Source organism: Phacochoerus africanus, chromosome 15 (assembly GCF_016906955.1).
Source record: "Phacochoerus africanus isolate WHEZ1 chromosome 15, ROS_Pafr_v1, whole genome shotgun sequence".
NCBI classification, from domain to species: domain Eukaryota; kingdom Metazoa; phylum Chordata; class Mammalia; order Artiodactyla; family Suidae; genus Phacochoerus; species Phacochoerus africanus.
This window is the reverse complement of record NC_062558.1, coordinates 65,997,918-66,010,450: the sequence shown is the minus strand read 5'-3', so window position 1 is coordinate 66,010,450 and position 12,533 is coordinate 65,997,918. Positions and strand designations below refer to the sequence as shown.

Below are 12,533 nucleotides of genomic sequence, written 5' to 3'. Positions count from 1 at the left end.
CTTGGGAAAAGGCCTGTCAGTGTCATTCGCCTGCTCTTAATATGCCTTCCCTTCTCAGTCTTCTCTTCCAGCCAGTACATCGGTCATATTTCCTTCTCAGTAGTAAATCACCTCCATTCCATAATATTTGTAAGATTTACAAATGATAACCACTGACAGAGTCATTTTCTCTTTGCCCATTATGGTCTACAGTACCCTGCTTACATCCAGAGGACAGGCCTACAGAAATTGTACCCTGGAACATTACCGTCCAGAACATCACCATATCGCCCCCACTTTGCACACATTACTAACAATCAGGCTTCCATTATTACAGTGAGATAATTTTTAAAATGAGTATTACTGAAAATACCTTTTAGGAATTTGTGGGGTAGATATATCTGAGTACACATTAGAGTTCTAAGCCAATGATCTACTGTAGAAATCAGCTTTAAGAAAAAGATGTACATATATTAGAATCAATGCCTATAAATTCAGCTATATTCATGTATTTAAACAAAATGTATGAGATTAGTTAGAGTACTTAATAGAGCTTCATATAGAGTAAAAATCACAGGTGGGTGGCTAATATTTAGGATTTCCAAAATTATAAAATATATTGACTATTAATATTACAGAAAATACAATTTACTCGTCATGACGATACAGAAGACCTTAAAGGTTCTTGTGTGTACTGAAAGTTTCACATGTGAAAGAGGAAAGAAGATGGCATGTGTTAGTGGCTGCTTTTAACAATAAATCCCTAACTCTGTTAAGATTAACAAGTTGGTTTGAAATCCATTTCTCTCCATGAAGAAGACTGCTGAGCAGTGCAAAAAGTCACATCTTTGAGAATTTCTGTGTTCCAGAGTCTGGAGATCGATCGATCGATCGATCTATCTATCTATCTATCTATCTATCTATCTATCTATCTATGCACAATACAACAACAAATAATTTGAAAAGAGGGTTAAAATGTGTAATAACATATCATGGTCATTCACAGATGCAGAACTAGAACTGCTCCATGTTCAGTTTTAATATTGAAGTACTTACCGTTGAACTCCATCTGCATCCTCCGCTAGCATTTCTGTGATCTGGGCAACTGAAAGAAAATCGGGAGATAGAATCCTTTCATGCTCCTGGAATTCAGCTCCATTCTACCAAAAAAAAAAAAGAAATAAGTCATTTCAACCACATGTTTTGCATATGAATCCCAGTGACCTCAAAATTTGTTCTTACTTTCGTCTAATTGCAATCAGGAAAAAATTTAAAACCAATAGTCTCCAAAGTAACTACTTTTCTTTTCCATTTTGAAGTGATGGTACCTCTCTTCTGAAAAGCTGAAGTACTGGGTGATGGTTTTCAACTGCCAAACATTTTTGAATATCTATATATTCCTCATTGAACTCGGGGCTCAAGAGGAGGCAAAAGTAAGTAAGAAAGACTTGTTAGCCTCAAGAAGCTTAAGATCTAGTGGGAGGAACGAATCAAAGATGACTTTAAAAAAAGAAAACAAAATGGTAAGTGAGCCATAATAAAGGTGTCATTCAGGCTAAAAAAGGAAGGGACAAGGACAGGATCAGGACAAGGAAATCTATAGAGAAGAATGGTCTGTGAGACTGAGCATGCATGCTGCCCCAGGTGACTGAATCAGCAATACCAAGGTGATAAAGACAGGACAGTTGGGCATCAGTTCTGTAAACATCAAGTGGTGTTCACAGTGGTGCCTAGGGGGACTAGTTGAACCTAAATGGAAGATGGGCATTTGGAAGAGATTGCAGGAGATCTGAAACTTAATAATCCAAGAAATATTTACTGAGTGATTATAAGACCCAAGACACTGATTAAGGCATCATACATATTTTAGACCCTGGTTGGTTGATGAAGAACAGGCTAAAAAGTCTGTTCTTCATAATATAGGCAAGAAGGAACCATGAAGTTTTTTAGCAATGAAATGACAAGATAAAACTACACTTTACTGAATGGGAACCTGTAGCAGGGCGAAGGAAAGACAGATGTTAAGAAAGGACAAAAAGGAAGAATTAAATGAAAAGGTCATTAAAACAGTTCAGGAATAAGGCAGTGGGCTGCAATGGGCTCCTAGCAGCATGCATGAAAAGAAAGGGATAAATGCAACATATTATGGATGGGGGGGCTAAAAGAGGAAAGAATGAATGGAGATTCTAGATGACTGGAAGAAAAAGGAGGTGATCCTCTGAGCCTCCATAAGCACATATGCCACCTCTGTGTGAACTAGACAAAGGCATCCTCTCTGGGTGGAGGAAGTGCTAAAAGGCTTAAGGATGATGAAGCCCTGCACCCAAGTGCACTACCTGTGAACAGTGGTGCTCACCTCCTGCTCTGCCCTCAGCTAAGTCCTTTTGTTTGCAAAAACATACATGACACTCTCATTACATGGACAGAAAGAGGACTTCTGGAGGAGTTCCCATTGTGGCTCAGCAGTAATGAACCTGACTAGAATCCATGAGGATGCGGGTTCCATCCCTGGCCTTGTTCAGTGGATTAAGGACCCAGGGCATTGCCGTGAGCTGTGGTCTAGGTTGAAGATGTGGCTCAGATACCACACTGCTGTGGCTCAGGCTAGCAGCTGTAGCTCTGATTTGACCCCAGCCTGGGAACTTCCATATGCCGTAGGCGCGACCCTAAAAAAGGACAAAAAATTTTAAAAGAAAGAAAGACAGAGAGACAGAAAGAAAGGTGAATTTTTGGAAGACGATGGTAGTTTTAAGAAGGCAAGATGATGAGTTTGCTTCCAGTGGTTGAATGTAAGGTGGAATATGCATAGCAAGAAAGACATGTTTAGAGGTTAACTAGAAATGTGAGAGTTGGAAAGGTCAAGCTGTTGGTTTAGGAGTTAGTACCAACATAAGAATGGGTGAAACTACCCAAAGCCAGAGCTTGGAGAAGAGCTATAAATGAAGGATGGAAGAGGAGATAGAGAAACAGAGGTGAGATAGCAGCAGCTAAACAAAAATCAAAGAGATTTGGGGGAGAGAAGGGGCAAACATTTTCAATTCTACAGTTATTTATCCTCTCATGTGAATGATCTCCAACAAATAAGAACAGTAGGAAATGTTTTGCTATAGTTAACAAAATCACATCCCAAGTTTTTCTTATTCCTTTTTAAGAACAGAAAAATCCCAAAGCTAAGACTCATTGGTAATGATAATCAGCTTAATGTTTGTAATTTAATATTAGGTTATTATGATTTTATTTTTAAAAACCCAATTTAGAAATAAAATGTGCTATTTTATTAGCAATCTTTTTGTAATCTAGGGGTAGCAAATTAACCTAAACTAGGTCATACTATTAGATTATAAATTCAATAAGAAAACATATTTTAGTATCTAATATAATACCTTGCACCTAGTAGGTTTCAGATATTTATTAACTGAATTAAATGAACTCAGTTTTTAGAGTGGATAGGATGTTAGTCCACAATGTATGGTTATACATTTGTTTAAATATTTGTTGGTTACATGTGTATTTTTTATTATTGGCAGTAAAGTAAAGTGTAATTATTACTACACTGTTAACCTCATTAGATGGTAAATTCCTTAGGAACAATCATTCAATCTTTTACTTCTGTTTAGAATTCTGCAGGTCTTAGTTAGGTCAACATAGGTTGTTAATCAACTGTCTGAATTCATCTCCATCCCGTGATGACACTGCTAGATGATGGAACATGAAGAAAAGCCAGACTTGGATTTGGGGATCTCATGATGGTCTGATGAATTTTGTGACTGATGGGAAAGGATTTAAACTTAAATTTGGATTCATGTAAAAAAATCACTTTGATAGGTTTTAATACACATGAGATTGCTATCATTACTCATAATGAATAAAGATATACATGAAAGGTACATTATATAGACATTCGGATCAGTTTTATTAGGTTTGAAAATTCCTGAATATGAGAAAATAGGTCACACAAGAATTGTGTGAGAGAGAATACAATAATCTTAACCTTCTGTACAACAATAATTCTAGCAAAGATGCATAATATTAATGCCTCTTTTTATAACTAAAACTTGATAGCTTAAGATAATCATCTTTAGAAGGATTTACCTCTATTTATTTATTTTCTTTTGTTTAAAATTGAATTCCTGGGCCTATTTTAAAGAGAGCTTTTTTATTTGTTTATATACTGCCTTTCTATAGTAGAAAGGATATAAAGTGGCTAAAAATTCAATACATATATCCCAATTTATAAAAATTAAAGATACAATAGAAAATTCATAAACAGACTAATAAAAATATAAATACATAATTATCATTTTCCCTATAAAATTACATCTCTGACTAGGAGACTATGTTAGCTAAACTTCACTGTAACTCATTTTATTCCACCACCTGGTGGATTTTAGCTGTTATTCCAGAAGCATTAAAACTGTAAGCCTGATATTATTTGCCAGATAATCTTTTCTTTGAATTTTTTCTCTGATGTTACCTCAATTTTCCACATTTGTATATATGCCTTTCCTTTAGAATTTAAGCTTTTGGGGGCATCCAAAAACTGATAGTGTCTTAAAAGGGTCTTAATAAATGTTCACTACAGAAATGTAGCACAGCTTACCAAAGATGTCTAAGAGATGTTTCACAGTCATAGAGAACACAGGCTGGTCTAACATTTCCACACTTTGAAAGGCTTTCTTCAAGCCTGAAAACAAATGAACTAAGAAGCAGCACTGTGCTGATACATGTCGGAGCCTGAGGTAAAAAGGAAAAATCAGTAATACTATTGCTGTCTTTATTTAAAATTTTGATCCATTATGGACTTTTTTGCATTAATTTTGATTTTTTAAATATTGAATTAAAATATAGTTTCTCTTGACTACTGACTTTTTGGCATCCCTTAAATTTTGTGCCCAAGGAGAATGTCTCAGTCACCCCACTGTAGTCCTGGATATGGTAAAGAACCAATTTAAGAAAAACAGAAAAAGTAGTTGAAAGAAGGATAAGTAAAATCAGGAGCTAGTTCTTTTAAATAATGAAGAGAATGGGTAAATCTTGGGTAAATGTGATTAAAGAAAAAAGTATGTCATATTAATTGGAAATATATTTGAAAATTACAAGGAAATGAGTGACTTCCTAGGAATATATACGTCATCCAATTTGACCATGAGTAAGGGAGCACATGGATCTGACCACACATGAACTAAACTGGAACCCTACTTTTTATAAGGTCATAATGTCCAGATAGCTTTACACTTGAAGTTCTACTGAACAATCAAGAACACATAAATTGCTATAGACTGTAGATAAGTCATTTTTTAGAAGCCAGCATAGTCCATACACAGAAACCCGAACTAGCACAGAAAGGAAATTATAAGCCAAAATCATTAATGAATTCAGGTGCAAAAGTTCAACTTAAAATGGTATCTCAGAACACTGAATCCAGCATTGTACTAAAAAAATAATAAGCTGTGGGAGTTCCCATCATGGCTCAATGGTTAACAAATCCAACTAGAAACCATGAGGTTGTGGGTTGAACCCTGGCCTTGCTCAGTGGGTTAAGGATCCAGCATTGCTGTGAGCTGTGGTGTAGGTCACAGATGCAGCTTAGATCTAGCATTGCTGTGGCTCTGGCATAGGCCAGCAGCAACAGCTCCGATTAGACCCCTAGCCTGGGAACCTCCATATACCATGAGTATGGCCCTTACAGACCAAATAAATAAATAAATAAGTAAATAAAATAATAATAAGCTGTTATTATGACCAAATAAGGTTAATTTTAGAAATGCAGATCATTAATAGGTTTCACATACTTCTGTCAAATTAAATGATTAAACATAGTATAATTATATAAATAAAAAATAAACAGGCACTTGCTAGAATTCAGCAGCAAAACTTTCACTAGAATATGAATAAAAAAAGCTAAACATGAAAAAGGTTATATGCCAAAATATTATATTTAATGAAGAAATACTGAAGTATTTTTACAAAAATCAGGAAATTTTTTATTTCTGACTAGTAACATTATTATATTTTAACACACTATAGAGGGTCTAACTAGTACAATAAAAGTACAAAGCATGTGACTTAAATATTAGAAATGAGGAAATTAAAAAAATCTTTATTTAAAGATTACATGGTTCCATACCTAATAAACCTCCAATTGTACTAAAACGGTTTTAGCTAATAAGAAATTTTATAAGATGGTTACATATAACATAAATATATGAAGGCCAATTACTTTCCTCTATATAAGAAATTAATTACAAATGGAAATGTCAAAAACTTGACTAAAAATATAAGAAAGGTATAGGACCTAAAGAAATTATAAACTTTATCAAAAAGTTAACAAGATTTGATCAAAGAAATTTATTGGAAACCTTCAAATTAAAAAAAAATTAAATCCTTCTCATATTATAAATGTAATGCAAGGACAATCTCAAAACTCAACTGTATCATTCTGGAACTACACAAAATCATTTTTTACAGTTCTTATGGAAGAAGAACTTAAAAAGTTCTATGAAAGAGTACATATATATTGAAAAAAATAATAAGAGGGACTTTCCAAATTAGATATTAAAGTTAAATATAAAATAGTCTGGCAGTGTTTAGACAAACAATGGACAAACTGGTCAGTGTAAAAAAAAATGGAGAATGGAAATTTAAAAATATACATATATGTATAAATTTAAGCATATACAGACATATTCTCTATTCTGTTCCACTGACTCATTGGCCATGCATGTGCCCATTCATGTACATATATAATGTGACAGTGGCAGCGGGTCCATTCTCAATGCGAAGAGACAGAGGATGGCTTACTGAGTAAACAAAACTGGCATAATTGATGGTTACTGTCTGGAATAAAACAAAATTAGATCTTCATTTCATATGCGCAAAGTACATCTATCAAAAATTAATTTTAGCCGTGTTAAAGACCTAACTTTAGTCAAATAAAACTTGAAATATTAGAAGAAGATTGGACATGATTTGTGGAACCTGAAAGGGAGGCTGGAGTGGGGAGGAGCAGCAGGAAATAAGACAGGACTGAGACAAGAAATCCAAAGACTAGGAGTAGGATGAAAGTGAGCCTAGATGTTGTCAGCGCCTCCATGCCCACCCATAGCCAGTATTTCCAGAGGTTCTGAGTGTCTGATAAATAATACTACTGTGTATTTGCATGTTGAGGAATATCAGCACTGTTCTCTTAATATTTTGAGCAACTTTTGGGCCTCCCCCCCAATAGCTCTGCACAGGTCCATCTACACTATGTGCTGTGAATGGCTTCAAGAAATACCTCCTGAATGATATTGCAATTGCAGGAACTTGCTCATTTTGGTGCTCACGTAGAGACCCAACTGTTTCTCTCTAATCTGCCAGTGATGAGGTGGCAGCTATTTTCAAGGTCTGTAGGGACCGAATGTAGAGAGAATTGTCTATGCCACACCCTTTCCCAACATGTTGAAGATCTCAAGACAAGTGACATCATCTTTCCACTCAGGATTATGTAAGTGTCCCCTTGTCCTGATAAAGTCCCAAAGACACAGCAAATGTCATCCGTTAGGGGATTTGTTAACACTAAGAGACATTGTTCAGAAGAAGCAAATGGGAAATAATCATTTACACTTTCTTTTAGGTGTCTGAGTTAGTTGAAGTATGGTCCTTTAAAGAATACTGCTTAAGGGGAGTTCCAGTTGTGGCGCAGTGGAACCGAATCCAACTAGGAACCTTGAGGTTGTGAGTTCGATCCCTGGCCTCACTCAGTGGGTTAAGGATCCGGCATTGCTGTAAGCTGTGGTGTAGGTCCCAGACACAGCTCGGATCTGGCATTGCTGTGGCTGTGGTGTAGGCTCGCAGCTGTAGCTCCAATTAGACCCCTAGCCTGGGAACCTCATATGCCGTGGGTGTGGGCCTAAAAAGACAAAAGACCAAAAAAAAAAAAAAAAGAATACTACTTACATGATTATATACCCCAAATAGTATTTTTGAAAACATTAAAAGAAAGTCAGTTTATGAACAAACTATTGACAAAAGATTGATGACTGAATTCTAAGTATTCACTTACAAATTCACTTATAAATTAACTTACAAGCATTTCACTTATAAATCTATATATAGCAAGTCTTTATTTTCAGACTGTCATCATTTCTCTGGTCTTGTACATTTAAACAAATACCTCCCCAAAGTTTAGCCTTATCTTTTAGAAGGAGGCATTTTCTCCCATGTTACTAAAGAAACTGGACTGGTGGGATTCAGAAGGTTGGCAAGAAAAGTTTATGCTTAAATTAAAAAAAAAATTATTAAATTTTAAATTAAAAAAAAAAACAAACTTCCTGGACCTGCATCTCATGTTTGCTTGTTCAAGGGATCTTATATGGTAGATTTTGGTCTATGATAACTACCTTTCCTGGCATACATCAGACCATCTAGAATATCGGTTAGTTATATTTTATTGAGTATCTACTATATGACTGGGATAACTGGTTTTATTTTAGGTATTGACAACAAACAACAAATGGGAAACCTCAGACTATTGGAAACTTATGCTTTATTTCCAATACACTTGTCAAGAAAAGAAATATTTCACTACTTGGCTCAGATGACTGGATGGTCTTCTGGTAAAGTCAATTTGGGTACTGAATTATTAAGAAATAATACTACAAGGGACCAGCTTTTGGGAGATCAACTCTGGAAAGAATCTGATCTGAGCAGAATCTTTCAGCATCTAACTGGAAAACTGTAGCCTTGGGAAGAGAGACAATGAGAGAGAGGTTTTTGTCATCTTTTCTATCTAACCCCTGAAACTCATCATGGGCACAAATGGGTGGCAGGCAGGACTTATTCTAATGAATGACACAGCTTTAAGAATGAACTGTTTTTTCCATAAACCACAGGAACTCTGCTTTCATTAGAATGGAAAATGGAGTTTCCATCATGTAGTACTTTTTTTTTTCTTTAAAAAAAATTGTTTTTGGCCACGCCTTCAGCATGGAGAAGTTCCCAGGCCAAGGATCAAACCTGTGCCACAGCTATAATCTGAGCCACAGCAATAACCTGAGCCACAGCAGTGACAACAGACAGATCCTTAACCTGCTGAGCCATAAGGGAAAGCCATAGATTCCTACAAGTCCTTCTCTCTCTCTCTCTTTTTTTTTGGCCCTAGTCTGTGGAAGTTTCCAGGCCAGGGATCAGACCAACACCAGAGGAATGACCCCAAACCACAGCAGGCAGTGATAATGCTGGATCCTTTACCAGCTGAGCCACCAGGGAACTCTCACAGCAGGTTAATCTTAGTAAATGAGCACAGTTAAGTGAGTCCAAATTCCGACTTGATTCCTTCAGTTTGTTACAAACTCAAAGTCTAAGCATGTCCAGAATTGACTGTCATGGGAAATACCTGCTCCTCCAAGAAGTTTACAAATGTGCCCACTGACAGTGCTAAAATGACAGATAATCACTTAAGGTCTATAGCTGGTTCATTCCTTTGACTCATCCATGACTCATCCATTATTAAAGTGATTTTATTTTATTTTTTTCCTGGAACATGGCACTTCTAATCTTAAAAAAAAAAAAATTGGGTTTTTTTTTGAAATGCACATTCATTAATCCCAAATTATCAGTCTTTCTCATAAAGGACATTATCTACATGCATATGTATACATGTCAGATGTACACGGACAACTGTACATAAAGTAAGTTTTTGTACATATTTAAATAACACGATGTAATTGGGAAATTTCCGAAGCCACTTTTGAAATTGTATTACTTACATTAGAGATCACAAGGGAGTAACTGGCTTAGTAATCAGTTTATCACATTAAAATGTATTTTTAATGTATGTTAATTTCAAAAGGCTCATAGGAGAGTCAGCAAGCTTTAGAAGTCTGCATTTATAGCATTGGGAAGAACCTGTTGGGAGTGACTTCAGTATCTCTGGGCAAGGCACTGAATTATTGGCTCTGTTTCCTCATTTATAAAATTGCAGCTAATATTTATCTTCTGGACCAAAAAAAAAAATGTTACTTAGACTAGGTAATAAAGCCAGCAATATTAATTATAACATTATTATTCACCTTCAGAGTCATAAAAAAAAATGAAGAAAAAACTTCTTGGAGAACATGATTAACTCATGTGAAGATTTAAACATTTTTAGTAATATCTGGCATAGCAGATACATTTTTAATTAAAATCTTAGGATACTAAGTTTATAAGTAATTCGTTACCTAGAACCCATTTATTACTGAAAGCTGGTGATGGGAGGGGCCTGAGAAGAAATCTTTATATTACACAAGAAATTCACTGGAGCCCAAGGACGTTAAATAATTTTCCCAAAGACAAGGTGATGATCAGCAACCACGCCATAACGGGAAGGTCGAATTTTCCAGGCGTTTCTCCTTTGTCCTATCCCCGGTCATATATTTATTTATTTAGAGAAACTGTAAAATAATAAGGAAACACTAAAAGTTCTGACCCTCAGATATTAATCAGTCCACTACCAATGCGGAGTTGCTATTCCATGACAGCTTTTCAGCAACTGGAACTGTAATCATTTAAAAAGAATTATAGATTTCCAAAAGAGACGGGCCCATTTTAAATTTCCAAAATTCCCTTTTAAGTGCTGAGAATCCGGGGGAGAAGCGCGTACTGAGGCATCTTTATAGGCAAGGAACCGTCCAATGGGGGAATTTCTTATGTGAGGACAGATAGAGGAGACGCGGACCCCGTAGCTACAGGGCTCGGGCAGCGCGGGGCGGTGGCTCCCGGACCCCCTCTCACTCCCTGGGGCCCGCGTCGCCGCGGACCCACTCCCAAAACTGCCGCCACTCGGGGCCGAGCACAGAATCCGGGCGTGGGGCGCCTCCCCGGGACCGGCCTCGGCTGCAGACCCCGCAGGCAGGAGTGGTTGTTCAGAGGGTCATGGATACCGGGCAGGGGCGGCGTACCTCCGACTCGGGCGTGGTTCCCGCCGGAGTCATCCCGGCGGGGGTCGTTCCCCCGGGAGTTGTTCCCACAGATGTCGCCATGATCCCGCCAGAGCGCGGCGGCCCCTCGTCGCCTAGGCAACCGGGGCGGGGCCGGGGTCACTGGGCTGGGGAACGGAGACCCACGCAGAGCGTCTTCCGGGTTCGGAGCCGGGTCCTCACCTGGGAAAGGGCTGGGGTCGGGCGGTGGGAGCCCGAGGCCAGGCGGACCGGGCCGCTGCGAGGCGCTCTGCTGGGAAGGCCCGCGGCGGGGCTTTGAATCCTGGAGTACGAATTCTCCTTTTCAGTAAGAATGAAAAAAAGGAAAAAAAAAAAAAAAAAAAAAAAGCAGTGTAAACGAACTCGTGGCGGTGTCTAATGCTAACACTAATCAAGTTCTCAATAAGTATTAAAGTGAGGTATATTATTGGAATTGGCCGTTGATTGATATTTGCTGTTGAGGAATTGTCATTTTAAGGTGTCTTGATATTACTGTCCTGTTTAGGAGGAAGAAATGCTCTTATCGTCTAGAGATAACATTCTGCAAGATTTAGTGATGATGAAGTGATAAAATGTGCGATTGATTCCAGAATAATGAGAGGTGGGGCATGGATTAGAAGAATCAAGATTGGGTACATGGGGGTGGTGATCATTACACCATTCTTCCTATTTTGTATTGAATTTTTCCATAATAAAAATGTTGAAAAACAATGTGTTTAGTAATAGTACGAATGTTCTTCTCTGAGTGATAATACTTGCTTTGATAATGAAATGCTCTTTGCTGTATTAACCTGCTTGCGGGTTGCTTGCTATGCAGGAAAGCTTAGTGCAAAGATCAGACATTATGTAAGTGCTTCACTTTCCCCATCTGTAAAATGAGATAATAACAATGTTTGCCTCATAGCATTACTGGGAGGATTTACCATGTTAATATACAGGAGTGTTTAGAATAATGTCTGGTACCTGTAGTTAGATATTATTAGGATTAGGATCGGTTTGTACGTTTCTCTTGACTTTTGTCCAGCTTGTCCAACATTTGCCAAAATTGTATTTCCATTGTGGCCCTTTTTTATATTTGCCTACTGCTTTTCAGACCAAATCACTTTAGCTTTACATAACCTCATGCTAATTGTGCCATTTCCGGTGGTACTAAGATTATGCAATTTGTACTGTCACCTGGTGTTCATGATTTGTCTCTCTACTTTTGTATATGTTTGGCCAATCTTTTAAGTGGATTGTAGAGTACTCCGTACCTTGATTTCACTCCTAAAGAAACTGGTTTAGTTCTTAGTTCAGAGTATTCACTCAACTATGAGTTTATGACTTCCAACCCCATTTTAAAAGGGCTACATTAGAACCTCCTCAATTAGTGAAAATATAGTCCATTTCTAGTGATTGCCAGAGTTAATACAGGAGCTACCACCTTACAAACTCATTACAATGCTTAAATATTTGACTATTTCCTTCTGATCACTACTTCAAAGAAATTGAGAACAACGGGTCACCTTCTGCTAAGAACACTTTGCATTCTTTGAATTCAGCCTTTGGTAAATTGCTAAAGCATTTATTTCTCTAAACTATAGTTCTAGTTTTCTCAAAGGTCTGATTTATTGT

General features: G+C 37.2%; 1 protein-coding gene across 1 annotated transcript in view; it reads right to left on the bottom strand.

Moving 5' to 3' along the window:
* The window catches only part of CABCOCO1 (ciliary associated calcium binding coiled-coil 1), a 124,797-nt gene extending 113,607 nt beyond the window's left edge, over window positions 1–11,190 (bottom strand). The window contains exons 1-2 of the mRNA XM_047762113.1: window positions 10,902–11,190; window positions 1,036–1,139 (exon numbers count right to left, since the gene is read on the bottom strand). Of these exons, the coding sequence (XP_047618069.1) occupies window positions 1,036–1,139; window positions 10,902–10,982 (185 nt within the window). The 5' untranslated portion in view covers window positions 10,983–11,190. The remainder of the gene's footprint in view (window positions 1–1,035; window positions 1,140–10,901) is intronic.
* Between the last annotated feature and the right edge of the window lie 1,343 nt (window positions 11,191–12,533).